This window comes from Herpailurus yagouaroundi, unplaced genomic scaffold (assembly GCF_014898765.1).
Source record: "Herpailurus yagouaroundi ecotype Mexico unplaced genomic scaffold, PumYag 180, whole genome shotgun sequence".
Lineage (NCBI taxonomy): Eukaryota > Metazoa > Chordata > Mammalia > Carnivora > Felidae > Herpailurus > Herpailurus yagouaroundi.
In genome coordinates, this window is record NW_024412411.1 from 1,822,371 (window position 1) to 1,842,388 (window position 20,018).

The 20,018-nt window shown below is 54.1% G+C and overlaps 2 protein-coding genes across 8 annotated transcripts in view; one reads left to right on the forward strand and one right to left on the reverse strand.

The window, feature by feature from the left end:
* The window catches only part of RNF121 (ring finger protein 121), a 91,390-nt gene extending 87,849 nt beyond the window's left edge, over positions 1–3,541 (forward strand). Inside the window, exon 9 of the mRNA XM_040489201.1 lies at positions 3,113–3,541. Within this exon, the coding sequence (XP_040345135.1) occupies positions 3,113–3,137 (25 nt within the window). The 3' untranslated portion in view covers positions 3,138–3,541. The remainder of the gene's footprint in view (positions 1–3,112) is intronic.
* Positions 1–20,018, reverse strand: part of NUMA1 (nuclear mitotic apparatus protein 1) — a 72,928-nt gene that overhangs the window by 1,360 nt on the left and 51,550 nt on the right. For 5 of the 7 annotated variants that reach the window (XM_040489182.1, XM_040489184.1, XM_040489183.1 and 2 more), the window contains exons 5-24: positions 19,681–19,763; positions 19,034–19,114; positions 16,920–17,007; positions 15,252–15,372; positions 14,581–14,738; positions 14,176–14,293; positions 13,954–14,071; positions 13,465–13,605; positions 11,860–11,982; positions 8,310–11,708; positions 7,847–7,888; positions 6,304–6,372; positions 4,821–4,931; positions 4,497–4,715; positions 4,224–4,381; positions 2,617–2,863; positions 1,532–1,760; positions 866–1,002; positions 324–500; positions 31–144 (exon numbers count right to left, since the gene is read on the reverse strand). In XM_040489182.1, coding sequence (XP_040345116.1) covers positions 31–144; positions 324–500; positions 866–1,002; positions 1,532–1,760; positions 2,617–2,863; positions 4,224–4,381; positions 4,497–4,715; positions 4,821–4,931; positions 6,304–6,372; positions 7,847–7,888; positions 8,310–11,708; positions 11,860–11,982; positions 13,465–13,605; positions 13,954–14,071; positions 14,176–14,293; positions 14,581–14,738; positions 15,252–15,372; positions 16,920–17,007; positions 19,034–19,114; positions 19,681–19,763 — 5,933 coding nt within the window. The remainder of the gene's footprint in view (positions 1–30; positions 145–323; positions 501–865; positions 1,003–1,531; positions 1,761–2,616; positions 2,864–4,223; positions 4,382–4,496; positions 4,716–4,820; positions 4,932–6,303; positions 6,373–7,846; positions 7,889–8,309; positions 11,709–11,859; positions 11,983–13,464; positions 13,606–13,953; positions 14,072–14,175; positions 14,294–14,580; positions 14,739–15,251; positions 15,373–16,919; positions 17,008–19,033; positions 19,115–19,680; positions 19,764–20,018) is intronic. The other 2 variants (XM_040489186.1, XM_040489185.1) reach the window with 2 other exon arrangements.

Consider the following 20,018-nt stretch of genomic DNA (forward strand, 5'->3'; position numbering starts at 1 on the left):
CTCTAGGATCTCCCTTCAGCCCCCACTGACCTGTTTAACAGCTGGAGCTGCTCTCTTCTGGGCCTCATTAGTGCTCTGTTTGCGCCCTTCGTGTCGGTCCCGGGGAGTCATGGGGCGTGGGAAACAGCTGGTGGCCTTCTTAGACTACGGGGAAGAAGAGTTCACATCCAAAACCAGTTGTGTGTCTCAGAGCCAAGTGGACCTTGTAAGTCAACACCACTTCCCTCCGGAAACCTCCCTTCCCAACAGTCCCTGTCCCTGCATCAAACTCTTGGAGAGAGAAACCTGCTAGATGGAACAAAACAGGAATCAGGGTCACCTACCTCAGGGGTACCAGGGCCCTGGTGGGGCTCTGAGGAGACCCGTTTGCGCTGCTGCCGGGTAGTGATCCCCATGCCCTCAGCTATCTGGGCTGGCTGCATGCTGGCTCGGCGCAGGGTCTCCTGGGGGTCACCAGTTTTCATCTCCTCATCCGTGATGGTAGCCAGGCTCAGGGAAGGCTGGATGGGATGGAAGGAGGGGGTCAGTGCAGCAGGACCACCCTAGAACTCTTCACGGGCCCGGCGTGTGCAGCAGCTAAAGCCTTCCTGTTGCGGAAGGTCTCCCTTCCCATTGTCTTCTCTACTCAGGCCCTGCATGGTGGTCAGAGCAGAGCAGTCCCAAGCAGACCTCCTCCACAGACTCAGGCCCACCCACAGTGATTTCACCCCGAACCCCTCTCTGCCAGCTATTCCACCAGAAGCATAAGGTCACTCTGCAGCAGGCCAAAGAGCCAGGCAGGGCACTAGGGCTCGGTCAGCATGGAGCGCTGAGGGAGGAGGAGAAGAGCCAGTGTGGGTCCCGTGCAGGTGACCCCGGAGCTCACCCGGGACTCCAGGGGATAGCAGGTCTTCAAGTGTGGGGGGCATACTCGATTGCGCTGCTGCAGCTCTGCAATGCGATTCCAGTCATCCAGCTGCTCAGGCTCATCCTGGCAGGTGCCCATGTAGAAGCTATTCCTTCCTGTGGAGGGCAGGGAGACTGAAGCAGGTGGGGCTAGGAAGGCCAGGAAGAGTGAGGGTAGAGGCAGCAGGTCTCCCACGGGTCCTGGCCTCTTGCCAACTTTTGTGGCCACCACTCCTGTCCACCTGTCCCGTGGACTTCAAGCCCAGTAACCCAGAATCCTGCTCTGCTCCGCGTGCTCTCCCTGGGGAGGTCAAAAGAAGTCATATACCGTATGCGGGGGCTGTGACACCCTAGAGAAACTAACTGAGGACCAGGAATTGATGACCAAAGGTCCCTGAAGCGCCCTTCTGGCACCCCTTACCACCTGAGACAGTAATGGAGGACTCCAGGCAGCAGCTGAGCATCACTGTTCCACTGGGAGTCCCAGGCTCCCTCGTGTGACCATTTCCCATTCACCCTGGCTGAGATGAACATCAGCCTGATTGCCCAGCACAGCCCTGAGGTTGCAGGGAGGAGGGGTCGGTGAGGTGCCGAAATATAGTCAGCCTGGGGTTTTGTGTGTGTTGTGTCCCTGTGGCCCCCTCACCTGGAGGGGCCCCGCTGGATACCCCAGCCTGGGAGCGGCGAGCAGAGCTGCGAGTGGTGGGCCGGTAGCCAGGCAGGCTGAGCAGAGCGGAGTTGCCATCGTCAGGAGAGCCCAGGCGGGCTAGAGACTGGGTGGAAGAGGTGGCTCGTGGGCCAGCCTGGGAAGCAGGGGCCGACTGTGTGCTATAGAAGGATGAATTGGCGCTGTCCGGCTCTTCCACGTCTAGCTTCTGGAAGAGAGAATGGATCTGGTGGAATGGGGCCCTAACAATCCATAAAGGTGCCTCCTGTTCACTTTCCTAAATAGGGCCTCGGATCCCGCAGCAGCATGTATTCCCACTGCTTTGCAGGAATCCTTAGCTGCACATCTACAAGGAATGGGCCCTGTTGCTAAGAATCCTGCACAAGGTGCCAAGGCTATCCCATTTTCATTTGAGTCTGTTAACAATGCTTTGAAAGAGGGAAGAGAGTGTGTTATCAGACAATTTTAGAATCAAGGTGCAAAAAAGTAAAGTGACCAACCCACAGATGACAGCTAGGGAGTGGCAGAGCTGGGGCTAGAATACCAGTCTCCTGAGCTAGTCATAGTCAGGCTCATCCCACAGCTTCCACTGACCCTCAGCCCAAGCTTGCCAGGGCCCTGCCCATCTTTTAGAACTTCTGCAGCTTCTTGGTAGCCAAAGGCAGCCCACACCAAACAAACCTTCCCCACTCCCCATCCTCCTCAGAATATGGAAAACAAGGGCCAACCAGGGCCCTCAACCTAGCAGGCAGCCCTCTGGGCAGCCACAATGCATCTCAGCCACCCAGGAGGTATGCTTGCAGGCACAGGGCTGTGCTGCAACTTCTCCATCTTCTCTCCTTTCGGTCTGCACGGAGTCAGTACCACACATGGAAAGAAACCAGCCTTAGATCCTTTAGGCATCCAATTCCAGCCCTGCCCCTTTCTACACAAGAGGCTGTGCTTCTTTGTAACACATGAACTAGTCAGCCCTGCCTGCCTCCAGAGGCACCCGATGGGAAAGATGCCCTTAAGAGCAAGTGAGCATCACTTGGGTCCTACAGGCCCACTCCCAGCAGCCTGACCTTGGTCATGGTGATGTTGATGATCTGAGTGGTGCGCCGACGGGCGGAGCGGGTCTTCCGGCCTGAATCCAGGAAGACGTCCCCCAGGGAGTCCAAGCTGCTCTCCAGTGGGGCCTGACCCCGAGCAGGGATGGGGGTGAAGTAGAGACTCTCAAGGGATTCTACCTTGGGGGGCAGGCGCTGGGAGATGGGGGAAGCTGGCTCTCCAGGGATGCTGGTGCCATCTGGCTGGGTTCGAGGCAGCTTGCTGTAGGAAAGAGACTTGCTGAGGTGCCATGCCTGGGGCTAAAAGGCAATTTTGTTCATCCCTTTGCTCCAAAATGACCCAATTCCTACATTTATTACAAGCAGACCAGGTCAAGCACCCCATTCTCTGATTTTTGAAAGGCATCAAGGAGAGCCCTTGCTTGACCTGGGTCCTCCCTTCACTCTCCATTTCTGGTCAGCCCATCTATCTCTATGGCTATCTGAGCTCCTTAACACTGGTAACTCTCAGCTCCACGATGAGCATGTCCAAATGAAGTCCATCCATCTGGATCTCCTGCCTCAGGAAATGGGAGCAGCCTCCACCTGGGTCCCCTAGCCACGAACATGAGCTCAATCCTACCTCTTCCCTCCAGCCCAATGCAATGGACAAGTCCAGGAGCTCACTTAACCACACGCCACGCCACTCCATTTGCATGTCCTTCCACGGTCTGCCTCCTCTCCTCTCACCTAGATTTAATGGTACCTGAGGGGAGGTGCCAGCCTGGTGACAAGCAAGGACTCAAACGAGGCTGCCCGGGCTCAAGCCTGCCTCTGCCACTGTGGGACCTTGGGCAAAGGACTGCCCCTCTATGCCCCAGTTTCATCTGTTAAAGGAGATAATCACAGAACCTACCTCAGAGGATGCTGAGGGGTAAATAAATGCATTACTACTTTTTAAGTGTTTTTGTAACAGTATGGGCACATCTCAGCTTCTACACTGGTTATCAGAAAAACTTTCTAGGGGCACCTGGGAGGCTCAATCAGTTGGGTGGTCCGACTCTTGATTTCAGCTCGGGTCATGACCCCAGATTCATGGGATCAAGCCCGGCATCAGGCTCCATCCTGAGTGTGCTGGAGATTTTCTCTCTCCCTCTATCTGTCTCCCTCACTCGTGCCCTCTCTAAAACAGAAATTAAAAAAAAAAAAAATCAAACTGGACCACACCTACCTTAATTTCAAGCCTTTCCAAGATACCTCAGTGCCTTCAGGATCAAATCTAAACTTCAATGAGGAGTCTAGCCAGCCCCACCCAACCTCACTTGCCAGCCCAGCCAGGCTCTTTCTCAGCCTTTGCTCTCCTCTGTTCACGGAGCACACACACCTTCAGCTCCTCTGCAGACAGCAGGAGTGACAGCCTCCATGAAGCCCTCTCTGAGCACTCATTTCTTTTTAGTCCCAGTGTGCCCTACACAAACATCTGGCCAAACGCCTCGGACAGTTTCCTTAGTCTTCTCCTCTAAGAAAAAGCTCCCAGAGGGCAAAGAGACATCTTCTCAATCTCACTAGCCCCCGTGCCCAAGACACAGCCTGACACACGGTGGGCACTCAGTGAACAAGACAGAGACAGGGTACCTCCTCACCTGGTGATGGTAAGGGGAGTCCCCTCCTCGCAGCTCAAATCCAAGCTGTCAATGCTCAAGTCCAGCTGAGGCTTCGCCTGGGGCTCCCGGCTCTTCAGGGCATCAGTTGCCACCTGGAACTTGCCCAGGTCTCGAAGCTGCTGGTCAGCGTGGGCAACCTGAGGAGAAGAGGGACAGGGAGAGTGAAGAGAAGCCTCGGGCAGGGGCAGCCTGGGAGAGGAGGGCACAGGGGTCCGACATGACAGGGTGGAGTCCATCTGACCCGATACGCACCTGTGCCTCCAGGCTGCGCACCTGGGCAGTAAGGTGGCGACAGGTCTGCTCAGCCTCCTTGGTCTTCAGCCCAGCCTGCTGCAGCTCCCGACCCAGCCGTTCGGCTTCAGCCCGCAGCTCCTTGTTCTCCTTCTGTAGCTGCTCCAGGCCCCGTAGCTGCTCCTGCAGCTCTTGGTTCTGCTGCTTCTTGGCATCATAGTGGGTCTTAGCTTTCTCCATCTACGCGGCACACAGAACAAGTGGGGCGGTGGGGGTGGGGGGGGAGGCAGGGACTGGAGGGCAGCAGGGCGAGGAAGCAGTGGGCCAGGGCTGGGGGCGCCTCACCTGCAGCTTATAGTGCTCAGCTGCCTGCTCCTTCTGGTTCAGCTGGGCCTGCAGCTCGTTCAGCTGGGCCTGGAGGCGTTGAGCCTCTTGCTGGCTCTCCCCTCCCTGGGCCTGGAACGCATGACAACGCTGATCAGGGTGGCTGGTCTGGCCAGTGCACCCAAATCCACAGACCTGCCCTAACCTCCTGGGTTCCATGGTGTTTTCAGACTCCTGCAGACCCTCTCAGGACTCGCACAAAAAATCCTTTTACCCCCGCCCCTAGCACCTACTCTACTGGCATACCACACACCCTTCAAGGTCCACATTCTGCAGAAGCTTTCCCTGTCTGGCTAATGCCATTTCTGGCAGAGTTCTGACAGCCCTATCTTTGCCTTCTTTGCACCCAGGAACAAACTGTCCCATTCTCTCTCCATGAGTAGTCTCCCCAAGGAGGAAGGGGGCTGATCCTCAGGGAACACTTGGGTGCAAAGCTAGGCACTTGGCACATGAGCTCTCAGAGGACACGAGAACTCTTGTTCTCCTCACAACTGCTCCGGGAAGTAACTTCATCTGTTTCAGAGGTGAAGAAACTGAGCTCAGAGATTTAAACAAATTGACCGGGGTCATAGCAGAGTAAGATCTGAACCTTGTTCCACCCAACTTCAAAGGCTGTGTGGGCTTTTATGATGCTGCACTGCCTCCTATGCAGACCACAGACTCCTTGGGAGCAGGGGCCATGTCCAGTTCTCGGTCCCCCTGTGATGCCAGTGAGCAGAGCACTTAGCTTGTAGAAGACAATGGACTACCCGGCCTTCTCTCTCCTACATCTCCTAGCACCGAGAAGGCCCCGAAATGGAGAAGCAGCATCTGTTTATCACATGATTATGGCATGGAAATGAAGTTCTGCTCCCAGCTCCTGTGACCCACCACGGGGCTTTAGTGCCACAGGTGCCTAATTCCTCTGCCCCTAAGTAAAAGCTGTGAAGACTGAACTGCAGAAAAGCAGGTATTAAACCAAAAAGGTGATGCTGTTGAAACCATGACAAATATTAAGTTACAGTGCAGTATTAAACATTGTTGACAATCCTCAAAGCTAGGCTGTCTAGAGCAGCACTATCCAAAGAACTTTCTACAGGAATGGAAATGTTCTGTATCTGCCCTGTCCGATACGGTAGCCACTAGCCGTACGTAGCTACTAAGCAAGGGAAATGTGGCTAGCGTGACTGAGGAACTCAATTTTTAATTTAGTTTAAATAACCACACATGACTAGGGGCAACTAGTGGACAGCGAAGGCCTGAGCGATGGGAGCCACCCCAGTCTTCCCTTGAAAGCTCTAAGAAGGCACATACAGGGGCTCCTGAGCCACAGGCAGATGTAAAGCTGCCATGCCAGGCCCGCCTCTGCCCCCATACCCACTACAGCCCAAGGGCTCACAGAGCCCCTTCCCTCCCCGATTCTCGCTCTGAGGCTGACAAGATGGCCCATCCCCCACTGTCCCACCTTCAACTTCTGTTGCTGCACCTTACTGGCTTGGTCATGGTCAGCTAACTTCTTACTCAGTTCTTCCACCTGGAACAGGGGAGGAAGAGAAGAGAAAACTCAGGAGGCCTTCCCCTCGATATTCAGAGAAATTAGAGGTTTTCCCCAGATAAATCCCCAGTGTTCCTAGAAGAAGAAACTCTGGTCCTTTCTCTGGCCTCCATTTAGGGATTTATCCCTGCAGTGCAGGCTGGTTGGCAGGACCTAAGGGAGGTGACCCAACACACAGGTGCTGCCAGAGCCAATGCCCATGCTCACCTCCACCCCCGGCCTGCAGAGACAGGCCTGCCGGAGCCCCACAGCCTCCGGATTCAACAGAATTGACTCTGGGGAACTGACACCTCACTACCACCCTACTACTTATTGCCACCATTCACAGCCCCAAGCTTCCCAGGCTGGGGACAGGAACAAGGGACCGAGTCTATAACTAGCAGACAAGGATGAATACCCAACACTCCTCCCCAAAAGTGCCAAGGCGCACAGATGCTCAGACCTCTTCCCAATATCCACAGGCTGTGAGGGCTGGTGCTAGCAATGTAGCTGCTGTGGTTAGCACTGGGAAGCAGACAGGGGCAGCCCTCAGACCCAAAGCCCACCCCACTCCCACAGAGAAGAGAAAAGGGAGTGGGGTGGAGAGGGAGCAGAACAGCCCAAGCCCTGCTGGCTCCTCCAGGCATTCCAGGAGCTCAAGCATGAACAGCAAAGAGAAGAGGCAGGAGCTCCATTGCTGACTGTTTGCTATTCGGTCTGACTGTCCCCATCATCTCAGGCTCCCTGGAGGAGGCGGGCAATGGAAGGAGAGGAGGGCCCGATTCCTCAGCAGGCCTGAGGTGACAGGAGTAGGAGGGATGGTGGAGAAACCAGTGTGACAGCCTTGACGTCTAGGGCAGCACAGGGAGATCCTTGTGAGGGCCAGGCAGCCAGACCATGCCACCTCCTGTCTCTCGTCAAGCTTGGCCTTCCTGCTCCCAGGCAGCTCTATTTCATGCTCCAGGTTAAAGCCCCAGAGGGTGATGGGCAGGTGTCCTGAGCTCACAACCCTCCCTGACCTGTAGGTCTGCTTTCATGTCACCTTTACGGCTTCTGCAGGAAAGAAGGGGGCTGTGTGTTAAGCAAGGCCCACGGTCACTCTGCTGTTACTCTTAGTTCGGCATCCAAACTGGGAACAGGACTTGGAGATTTGGGAATCCCAAGGACTGCCGGTCACCAGTTCGGACATGGGAAAGATGAAGCCTACCCTACCCCTCATCCCTGACAGACAGATGAGAGAAAAGGACAGGAGAAGGATGGAGAGGCCGACCTGGGATGGGTGGAATGAGGCCCAAGAGAGGGCCCAGCACACCACACTCTTGGGCAGCCCAGGCCTGGACTCCATGGCTTGACCCTGCCCCCTTCACAAACAGTTCACAACAGGAGCAGGCGGAGGCAAGCTGCAGCCGGGGTCATGCACTGAGATGGGTCACCGCTTAAGCAGCCAGCATTTAGCGGGGACCCCAGGCATTACCTGCTTAGTTTGCTCTCTCTGAAATACCTCTAGCTGTTCCACCTGTGCATGGGGGAGGAGCAACGAAGACAGAGTGAGATGGGGGCCAAAAAGACACTAGCCCTGCTGCCAGGCTGACCTCGCTGTGGCTGTGATACTTTCCTTCAAGGAATTAGATTTCTAGTAATCATTTTTAAATGCCAGTTTGTCTCATTCTAGTCCCCAGTGGCTCCTGGATCCTCCACTGCAGGTACGCCTCCCCTAGCATAGTGTGCCTCTAGAACGGGCTGATGGCCTTCACAGCTGGACTCTCAAAGGACGGAGCCTTCAAGGAAGGGGAAGTTATTGATGTCTTCTTTAGGACGGTAGGGGGCAACATACTTCAACTCTGCCAGCCACCCGGTAAGGGAGGGGAGACCAGAAGGAACATTGTTCCCTCTCTCAGGTCCAATCTTTGCAGGCAAGTTTGAGCTGGGTATCTTACCTGGGCAGTGAGTTTCTGCCTCTCGTCCTGGAACCGCTGCCTCTCCTCCAAGACCTTGACCTTGGCACTCTCGTACTTGGCAGTCATCACCTCCAGCTCCCGGGCCGTATTTTGTGCTTCCCGCTGCATCTCAGCCAGACGGGTCTCGGCATCAGCACGCACGGCTGCCAGCTCTTGGCCATGCTTCTCCCTGGCCTGGTCCAGCTCCACTTCCAGAAATTGCCGGCCAAGGCTGGCCCGCTCGCCCAGCCCCCGGTTCTCCTCTGCCAGCAGGCCATGAGCCTTCTTCAGCATGCTCAGCTGCTCTGCATAGCTGGCCTTCTCAGCCCGCAGCTGCTGAGCTGCTCGCTCTTGCTCCGCCAACTTCTGCCGCAGGGGCACCAGCTCCCCGAGCTCCCGCTGGGCTCGCATCAGCTCTGCCCGCAGCCCGCCGGCCGCCTGCTTGCTTTGCTCCAGCTCCTCACGATGGCGTTTCTCAGCGGCTGCCTGCTCAGCCTGCAGCTGCTGGCACAGGTGCTTGGCGGGCAGCAGCTCGCTCACCAGAGCCTGAGTGCTGGTGTGCTCAAGCTGTAGGGCAGAAAGGGCCTGCTCCTTCTGGAAGAACTTCTCCTGCCATGCCTTTAATTCTTGGCCTAGCTCCTCCGCTCGCTCTGCCTGTGAGGCCAGCTCCTGCCGCAGGCTCTCTGAAGCCACCCGCTGTTTCTCTGCCTCCTCCCGGAGGGTCTGGACCTCCTCCCGCAGAGCAGAGCTGCGTTCGGCGGCCCTGGCGCTGTTGCTGGCCGTCTCTGCCTGGAGCAGACGCAGCCTCTCCTCTAGCTTCTGGCTCTTCTCGGACTCAGCTATGACCAGCCGCTTCAACTCCTTGCTCTCACCCTCTTTCTCCAGGACCTGGCGGTTCAGGATAGAGACCTCCTCTTCCAAGCTGCTGATGAGGCTGTTTTTCCTCTCCGCCTCCTGCTGGCCCCGGGTCACTTGGGTCTTCCACTCATCCTCAGCCTTGCTGTGGTCTTGGGCCTTGGCGCGGAGGGTGGCCAGCTCCCTTTGGGCTGCAGCTAAGGTGTCCTGACTGCGCCCCAGCTCCTGGGCCTTCTCCTCTAACCGGCCCTGCAAGGCCTCCAGAGCACCGGCCTGCTCAGCGCGGGAGGTGCGCTCACGCTCCAGGCTGCGCTCCAGGCCGGAGGCCTTCTCCTGGTGCTCCCGGCACTGCTGCTCCAGCTTGCTCACCTCTGCCTGCAGAACCTGCAGCTCAGGGCCTTTTCGCTTGCTCTCTCCAGTAGCCTCAGACTGTACTCCTGACCCAGAAGGGTCTTTTCCGCTGGCCATCCCTAAAGACTGTTGGCGCTCCTCCTCTTTCTTAGCCAGCTGTTCCTTCAGTCGCTCCACAGTCTGCTGAAGCTCCCTGAGCTCTGTTCTCTGGGCTGCCTCCTGCCCACGAAGCTTGGCCAGCTCCTGATCCTTTCCTTCCTTTTCCATCAGGGCGTGAGCCAGGGCTTCCTGCAGGGTAGCAAACTCCACACGCTGTTCATTGAGGGCATTCTGCAGCCGCATCTCCAGCTCCGCCTTGGCGGCCTTCTCCAGGGCCAGATCAGCTTGGGCCCGGCCCCGCTCCTGGGTCAGACGGGCCACCTCCCTCTCCTGCTGCCCACGCTCCTCCTGCTGCTGGCCCTGGCTCTCCATCAGTGCAGCCCGCAGTCTCTCCAGTTCACTGCCCATCTGCTCTGCCTCCCGCTCCATGGCCTGCAGTGCAGCCTGCGTGCTGCAGAACGGGCGTCCCTGCCGCTCTTCCGGCCACTCTGACCCTCTGTCTCCTGCCCTCAGGGGCTCCTTGAGTACCTCGCGGGAGGCTGATTCCTGCTGCTCCCCTGTCTTGCGCACTAAGGCCTCCAGGCGGGCCACCTCCTTGCTGGTGGCGGCCATCTTCTCTTGCAGAGCGGAGAGGTCGTCTGCAAGCTTCTGGGCCCTGACCTCCTTCTCCTGGACCTGCTGGAGAGCCCTGGCCAGGTTGGCATGGAGCTGAGCTACTTCACTCTGCTGCCGGCTTATCTGGAGCTCACTGTGGGCCTCTATCCCTGCCACCTTCTCCTTGGCCTCCTGTAGTTCCTGGCGGGCCTTCTCACATTCCTCCTTCAGGGTCATCAGCTGCTCCTGGAACATGGCACCGTACTGTGCCTCCTCCTGCTGGCTGTCCTCGTACCGCTCGCGCCAGGTGGCCACCTCCTTGGCAAGCTGTTCACACTCCCCCTCAGCTTCGCGCTGGGAGGCTATGGCCTCTGCCAGTTCCTGCCGCAGGGCTTCCGCCTCGGCCTGATGGGCCTCCCCAAGCTGCCGTAATCGGGCCTCCAGCCCCTTGCGCCCAGCCCGCTCTTCTTCTAGCTCCTTCCGCTCCTGCTTATGCTGTTCCACCAGGCACCGGGTCTCCACCTCCAGCTTGGAGATGTGACGCTGCTGCTCCTCCAGGGCGTCTGCAGCCCTGCGCTTCTCCTCTTCCAGGCTGCCCTTGGTGATCTTCAAGGACTCCTCAAGAGCCCGGACCTGCTCCTGGAACTGGCCCTTCTCCTGGGCCACCCTTTCTCGCTCAGCTGCTTTTTGTTGCTCAGACCTTAGTTGGGCCTTTAGCTCTACCACCTGGGCCTGGGTCTCACTCTGCTCCTGGCGGGCTGCCTCAACACAGGCATGGAGTTCCTCCACTTTTTGGCTCAGCTCTGCCTTCTCCTGCTGGGCCTGAGTCACCGAGGACTGGGCACTGTCCCGGGCTTTCTTAGCAGCCTGAAGTTGCTGTTGCAGGACCTCTAGCTTGGCAGTCTTCTCCTTCTCCAATACTTCCAGCTGCTGGAGGGCCGAATCCCTCTCCCTTAAAGAGGCCTGCTGCTCCTCAGCTGCAGCGGCCAGTCGCTGGGCATGGTCTCGCCTGGTTGCCTCCTGCTCCTGGGCAGCTTCCTCTAACAGCTTCTCCTTTTGCTTCAGGCTGCTGCTCAGCTGCTCCACCTGCTGGCGGAGGCCCTGAGAGGCCTGTTCTTGCTGCTGGAGGCTCTGCGCTAGCTGGGCCTGCTCCTTTTTGGCCTGCTGCTTCAGGCCAGCCAGTTCTTGATCCTGCTGCTGGAGAGTGGCTTTGAGGGTGGTAAGCTCAGCAGTCAGCGTGGTCACCCGGGCAGACAACCGAGCCTCCTGAGCCTGAGAGGCCTGCTCCACGTCTTCTTTGGCCTGGCTGAGGTTGGACAGGGAGCCCTGCAGCTCGGCAATCAGGCCAGCCAGCTGCTGCTTTTCTTCTTCAAAGTGGCCCCGCTCAGCAAGCAGCTTGGCTTCCCGCTGGCCCTGCTCGGTCTCTAGAGCCTCCACCCTGGCTCGGAGCTGGGTGTTGTCCGCAGCGAGAGAGGCCGCTTCCTGCTTCAGGGTTTCCAGCTGGTGAGATAAAGAGACCAAGAGGATGAACACGACTCCTCAATCACCGTGGCCCCCGTGAGAACTAAGGAACAGGAACCTGAATGTACCAAGCACGGGTCCACACGAGCCCTGGCACACAGGTCCTACTGCTGCTCCTGTGCGTTCCTACCTGCAAGACGTCACCCAGCACTTCGCCCTTCTCCCGGGGTGGGTTCTCCCGCAGCTGGGCCAAATGTTCTTCCAGCTGTGAAAGTTTTCCCTGAAGGATTTCATTCTTTTCTTCAAGGCATTTCTGACAGTAAACAAGAGCCTCATGTGAACAGAGGTGGGACAGGCACCATGTTACCAAAATATGGAGCCCTATCACCCTGTTATCAAGATCTCTTAGGGCACCTGGGTGGCTCAGTTGATTAAGTGTATGACGTCGGCTCAGGTGGTGATCTTGTTTGTGGGTTTGAGCACGTTGGGGTCTGCGCGGACAGCTCAGAGCCTGCTTGGAATCCTCTATCCCCCTTCTCTCTCTGCCCCTCCCCTACTTGTGCTCTTGCTCTCTCTCAAAAATAAACAAACATTAAAAAAAAAAAAAAAAATTCTCCCAGGACACCTGGGTGGCTCAGTCAGTTGAGCGTCTGACTTCAGCTCGGTCATGATCTCACATCTCATGAGTTCGCTTCCCCCCCCATTGAGCTCTGCACGGACAGCCTGGAGCCTGCTTAGAATTCTATGTCTCCTTCTCTCTCTGTCCCTCCCCCACGTGTGTGCTGTCTCTCTCAAAAATAAACAAACACTGAAAACAAAAAACTCCTGTTCCCCTGACCTAGGAAAAAACTCAGAAACCATGGACCTGGGATCATGAGGGACCTGATTTTCTAACCCTAATTTCAGGGCTGAATTAAATCATGTGACTTGCTAATAGTTTCTTCTGCCAGGCCACTGAGTTCACTTCACATTTCCTTACTTTAAAAAAAAAATTCTTTTTTTCCTTACTATATACCCTTCCTTAGACAAGTCTGGGCTCCCAGATTATCCAGACACTCACCAGCTTAAAAATATCACCAGCCTTCCTGGGCATGAACAGCAGCAACCATAGCACCTCCCACCCTCAGCCCCTCTTCCTCCCACTGCTCACTAAGCAGCCGCCAGAACTATGCTGGGTCCTCTCTGAATTCATAATCCACCTGACAGAGATGGGAGGTAGCTATTGCTGTCCCTCTTTTGCAGATCAAGATCTGAAGCTCAGATATTAAGTGCCTTCCCCTAGGGCTACAGGTTAATAAATGGTAGATATGGGTTCTTAAAAATAGCAGTAAAAATAATAGTGGGGCACCTGGCTGGCTCAGTTGGTAGAGCATGCAACTCTTGACATTAGGGTTGTCAGTTCAAGCCCCACACTGGGTGTAGAGATTACTTAAAAATAAAATTAAAAAAAAATAGTAACTAATTCACTGGTAACTTACTTCTCATCACACAATAAATGCAGTATCTTACAATGGTTGATGAGGCAGCTACTTGTTATCCTTCCCATTTTACACAAAGCATGCTTAGAGAGAAAAGAGATCAAATAACTTGTCCAAGAACCACACCTTGTAAACAGCAAAGATAAGACTCAAAGGTGGTACACTGGACTTAAGCTCACATCTTCCCAATACGGCGCACTATTAACCTTCAAGAGGAGACAGCTTAATTCCCAAAGGCCCCAAAGAATAGAGCGGTAAATGGAACTTTGAACAGGTAGCCAAGACTGTGGCCCTGACACCCCAAAGCAGAAGGTTACCTTGTCCTGCAGGGCTGTGCTGAGCTCCTTCTCAAGGTGGGCCTGTTTCTCCACCCACTCTCGAGTGGCTTTGCTGTGCTCTTCTGTCAGCTCATTGAGGGCACCCTGTAGTTGCTGCAGGTGACTGGCAAACTCCCGCAGCTGGGACAGACAAGTGGGAGTCCCCATCACCCAAGGTCAAAACTAGTACCACCACTGCTGTTTGTTTCCCAAACTCCAGGGGCTGTAGGTGTCCGACTATCTAACCCTGCTCAAACCAATTACAACCAACCATATCTTTAACTCAAGACTCAAAATTTAGGGCCACAACCCCGTCCCTGGCAGCAGCCAATTATGGGACAAGGAAAGGGCCAAAGTATGCAGGTCTCTGCAGAGACTGGAGCATAGGACAGATGCCAGGACATTCTTCTCAACCCTCTCTTCGAGAATCCTCAAGACTAACTCAGCCCCACGGACCGTCAAGTGGGGACTACACCCCCCAACCCTCACCTTAAAGGAAAGGTCCCCATTCTCCTCAGAAAGCTGGTTAATTTTGCGATCCATCTGGCTCTTCTCTGTCTTCAGGTCCTGACACTGCTTCAGAGTCTCATGGAGACGCACAGTGAGGCTGTGAGGGAGTGGGGCAGTTAGAAAAGACAGTAGCACCCTCACTGCCACCCCATGGGTACAGAGTGGGGTGTGGAGCTGGGAAGGAAGCAGGCAGAATTATACCTCTCATTCTTGCCACGGAGCTCCTCAAGCTCCCTGGGCTCCGATGGGCTGGCCGCCTGCTTCTCGTTGAGCAGAGCCAGGCGGTCAATGCGCTGCTGCATCACAGCTATCTGCGCATCTGCTCCCGAGGAGGGGAAAGGAGGAGAGTGGAGAGTCAGCAAAGAACTAAGGGGAAGAGAGAAGGAGGAGGTGGCATCCAATCTAAGGGAAGGGGAGGATGGGGCCAAGGGCAGCACCAGATTCCAGGTCAGCCTGACTGGCCCATGGCTGAGCCCCAAGCTCCAGAGCCAGCAGAACAAACAGAGAACAGAGGGGCCGTTCCTCACACAAGCCCAGCACTTCCCCGGATGAAAATCCCCAATGCTGCCCATTCACACACCACCTGCCAGCGTGCCAGGCGCCTACCCTTCTCAGTAAGGAGCTTGCGGTTCTCAGCCAGCTCCAGCTCCAGCTCATCTCTATTATTTCTTTCATCGGCGAGCTGCTTCTTCAGCCGTCTCATCTGGAATTGTGGGGTTTGCAGAATGTCGCCCATAGGGGAGGCTGGAGAACCTGAGAGGAAGCTGAAGAAGGAGACGCCATGGTCAGAGCCTGAAGTGTGAGGCTGAAGAGAAGAGCAACAGGCAGGGATGGGCAAGCAGGGCTCTAGGGATGTGAGCACTGGCTGGGAAGCTAAGCACCTCCACTGTGTTGATAGTGCTATCTCATGCCTCATGACTGACCTTGAGAAAGCTTTTCTTCTCCCTTCTCCTAGCCTCAATTTCAATTTCCTTGTCCAAAAAAAAAAAAAAAAATTACCCTCACCTCTGCAGAGCTGCACTGAGAAAAGGGACTTTAGCATCGTCTCCAAGGAAGAAAGGAATTCCATAAACAGGGAACACAGCCTTTGAGGCCTTCTGCTAAAAATGGATGCCAACCAATTCCCCTAATACTGGGGCAGGTGAGAACATCTACAGCATACTCTAAGCACTGTCTGATGACGTAACAGGTTGGTGAACAGCGTTAGCTTCTAGAATGCAGGGATTTGAAGACTGGATGTTGAGGCCCCACCCAAGGAGAGGAGGCCCAGCACATACTTGTTCCCACTGGAAGAGGCAACCTTCTGTAGCTCTAGGAAGCGAATCTCCCTTTTGGCCTGGTGGCTGGGTGGGGACAGCTCTTCGGAGATGGTGCTGGAGCAGGTGGAAGGGACAGGAGCTAGGGCAAGGAGCAAACCAACCATATAGAGATTAAAAGAGGGAAAAGATTTGCATCTTTATACAAGTTGAGAACTTGCCTTAGTGGAAGTGGATCCACAGACAATTATATGTAAGCTATAGAAGGAGGCCACCAGGCAGTATCTGAAACCTGGCGTCTGGGTTAGCCAGAGGTCAGTGTCCCTAAGCCTAGTCAAGCAAGTGGCTTCCGTTTCCACAGCTCAGCAAGTGCTCAAGGAGAGCACAGGAGAGTGAGGGTGTCCTCCCTGCTTAGCGACTGGACCAAGTGCTCATGCTTTCCCCCCCATCCAACACTGCAGAGGCAGCTTGGGAGCCTTGAGCAGGATCTCCTCTTCTCAGCCCACCAACCCTCTCAGATGAGAGCCGATGGCCTTTCTCAACTCCTCCACTCTAAAATCTTGTCCTGCCAACAAAACCCCTTTCTCAAAACCTCCTCCCCTCCCATGGCTCCCACGACTACCTTCACATGGCTCTCCTACCCCTAAACACCCATTCCTAGTCTCCCTATCTGCCCCTCCCTCCTACACCCACAATCTAAGCTCCCAGAGTTCTGATGACGCCTCCCTGTGCTGCCCACAGCGCCCATGGCTTCAGTGGTCATCCACACACTGACCTGTACACCCATAACCTGGCCCAGAACCCTCACCTACATTCTAGACTCATACTTCCAACATCTCCATCTGAAGGGCTGAAGAGGAACGTGAATATGAGGAACATCAAATTCAGTGGCTGGAAAGAGAACCTGCCTCGACCCACTTCTTACATCCCATTGTCATTAGATACCCTCTTCACCAGAAGACAGGGGGAGCTCTCACCCTTTCTACTGTACTTCCAGAAGGCATTTGGTAGATCATGTACCTCTCTGTTCTAGCACTCACTCTTCATACTTACTGATTTATGCATCTGCCTTCCCACCTAGAACATGAACTTCATAGGGGGAAAAGCCATTTTTTTAAGGCATTACTCCCAGCTTCTAAGCCTAGAGTAGCAACTGCTTAAAAAATAAAAAACAGGGATGCCTGGGTGGCTCCAGTGGGTTGAGTGTCCGACTTTGGCTCAGGTCATAGTCTCACAATTCGTGGGTTTGAGCCCTGCATCAGGCTCTGTGCTGACAGCTCAGACCCTGGAGCCTGCTTCGGATTCTGTGTCTCCCTCTCTCTCTGCCCCTTGTGCATGCGTGCTCGCTCTCTCTCTCTCTCTCTCTCTCTCTCAAAAATAAACATTAAAAAAAAATTGTTTTAATAAAAAAAAAGGTATGTGTGAAGTGCTCAAGGACAACCTAACAGAGACGAGATCACATGTAACGTCCTGCTCAGGCACCGCCAGGCAGCAGGAGAAGCTCGGTAGGAACTGAGATGGTGGCAATGTGGCCCAGAAATCAACCTATTCCAATTACACACACTTTTCCTGAGCACAAACTCTGCCGGGTTGGGACCTGAAACAAACCCCCACAGCGTTTCTCAACAATTTGGGGTCCTAGCAGTGCCTAGCTCAGACAGGGCATCCTCAGGAATGGGCCCTACTTACCTTTCTGCAAGAAGTTCTCTAGGTCCTCATTCAGGTTTAGCCCATCCTCATGGTCCAGCACAAATTTGAGAATGACTGCTAACTCAGCCTGGACCAGAGAGAGAGAAGAAGAGCATCACTTTAGGTGCTAGGGAGGTTTGAAGAGATGGAGGACACCACACCAGCAGTGTCAGCCCCAGGAGCTGCTGGAGCCCAGTCTTCCTCTCAAAGCCTAAAGCCCCCCACGCCCCCCAGTCCAGCTGAGAACATTCTACTAGAGACACATTGCCCTGCTGGCTCCCGCCCTCTCGATTCCCCTGAAGATGACCCAGGGTCAGAAAGAGTTCCCACCTGACTTCACTCCTGACCACAAAAAAGAAAATGGGCAAAGACAGTAGTGCAGACGGAAAGCTTTTATACGTAACTATGTTGCCCTCTTCCAAATGACCCTCACTATTGTTCTCTGAGTGAGAACACCTCCAAGGCTCATCCAAAGTTTACCCACCAGCTCAGCTGTAAAATCTGCCCTCCTCTGAGTTCCAAAGCTACAGAGTTGATTGGACTTTTCTGGCCAGCCTGCTATATAGTTCCTTATCTTTTAGAATTTCTGTTTCTGGGGTATCTGGGTGGCTCAGTCCGTTAAGGGTCTGACTCCTGATTTTGGCTCAGGTTATGACCTCACAGTTCGTGGAATCAAGCCCCGTGCTGGGCTCTGCGTTGACAGCACGGAGCCTGCTTGGGATTCTCTCTCCCCCCTCTCTCGGCCCCTCCCCTGCTCATACACACTCTCTCCCAAAATAAATAAATGGACTTTAAAAACAAACAAAAAAGAATTTGTTTCTACCAGGTCTGTGGCCAGCTTGCAGCAGAGAAAAGGTTAAACGAAGGAGACACCCATCCTTCCCATGCCACAACAACCTCAACCTCAGAGGAGAGCCATGAGCTAAATGAGTATAAAATGAGATGATTCAACATTTTTACCACTATGTGAAAGGCCACAGCTCTCTAGGCACTGCCCATGCCCACCCCACCCCCCCACCCCCCCGCCCCAGTCACCTATATTACCCACTGTGGCATCCCAGCTCCTCCTGCTCTGGGAAATAAAGGACAGCTGCTCATACAGGAAGCAAAGCCAACATCAGACCCTTCCAGGCAGGTAGTTCCTGGAAACCAGGTCATTCCCTCTATAGTGAAGCAAATGCACTTAGAGACCAAGTAGAGGAGGGGAGAGAAGGTAACAGCTCTGAGCTAGACGGTCATGATGGACAATGATATTCTCTCTCACTAATCCCTCCCATTAGAGGAAAGGAGGAGACACATGGAATGACAGTTTGTGTAAAAATATACACTCGCAATTTCTACATATTTTCCCAACACAGGAGAGTTACCACTAGAGTTTACAACCACAGTTAAATATATGAACATGAATGGGGCACCTGGGTGGCTCAGTGGGTTAAGCATCTGACTCTGAGCTTCGGCTCAGGTCATGATCTCATGGTTTAGAAGTTCATGGGGCGCCTGGGTGGCTCAGCCAGTCGGTTAAACATCAGACTTCGGCTCAGGTCATGATCTCGCGGTCTGTGAGTTCGAGCCCCGCGTCGGGCTGTGCTGACCGCTCAGAGCCTGGAGCCTGTTTCAGATTCTGTGTCTCCCTCTCTCTCTGACCCTCCCCTGTTCATGCTCTGTCTCTGTCTCAAAAATAAATAAACGTTAAAAAAAAAATTAAAAAAAAAAAAAGTTAAAATCTGATAGCACAGAGCCTGCTTGGGATTCTCTCTCTCTCTCTCTCTCTCTCTCTCTCACTCTCTGCCCCTCCACTACTAATACTCTTGCTCTCTCAAAATAAATAAACATTAAAAAAATACACACACACACACACACACACACACACAAAAGGACTTGGAAGTATATCCCTTAAAAGTTAGCAGTTAGTTGTCTCTGGAAATGAGATTAGAAGCAATTGTTATTTCCCTCTTTTGCGCTTTTCAATATTTTCCAGACATCCTATAAAGAATGGCTGGAATTGCTACAACCTAATTTTTTAAAAGAACAATATACATTGTTGAAAGAAAACCAATGGAGTAGGGTGAAGCACGAGCTAGGCCCATCAGGTGTGGTGGAGACACAGGGCTTACCTGAATCTTATATTCAAATTGTTCCCAGTCCCTGGGACTTTTGGAGCTCATGGTGGAGTGGTATAACAGCAGCATGGTCATCTAGAAGCCAAACAGAAGACAGTCACTGAGCAGGACTGTCTCTCTTCTCAGTGCTCCCCTCTCTGGAATATTCTGGGGACTCTGAACTATTCCAGAGGCTCTTCCAAAGCTCCTAGAACTCAGTAGCCCCAGGTCCCTGCCCTTAACTGCACCAGGAAACACCTGATTGAGGACTTACTGCCCACTGTACAAAAAGCCTGGTGTACAACTGAATTCCTGGACTCATGGAACCTAACTACAAAGCTTAAACTACCCTCTATGGGCCAGCACCCAGAAACAGGAAGTGGAGGAAATGAAAGAGACTGAGCTAAAAAGAAGACTATGACACCTGGGTGAGGCCCAATTCCTGCCACGTCTTCACTGAGGCTCACAGTAATAGTCTAGTAATCTCTGTCATAGGGCATGGGCTCTGAGACTCCTTGGGCTAAATCAGCCTCTGCCTCAGCCAGATGGCTGACCTCTAACCTCCATGAGCCCCAGAAATAAAGTACTCATCACCAAGAGAAGGCCTGGCAGGTCCAACTGGTGCCACCCTCCCACCACCACATCCAATATCCCATAGATACCTTGGCCAATTCCAGCTCTGACCCTTCCATCACCTTCTGCACAGACACCAGGCATTCTGGAGAAGAGGGATGTTTTCGGTTTTCTGTAAAGATGACAATGTAGAAAACAGGGTGAACTTCCTGGACACAATTCCTGAGATCATGAGAATACCTCAAAGTAGAACAAAATCACCGTCTCTGGTGGGGCTAGGAGACATAAGTCTCCTTGCTCCTATGTCCTCTCTCCCCCAACACACACATTTCCACCTGAAGTTAGTTCTATCCTAGGTCAGCCCAAGGACTACAGGGATAGTTCAAGAAAAAAGCAGGCTAGGAATTCACAGCAGCACTGGGACATG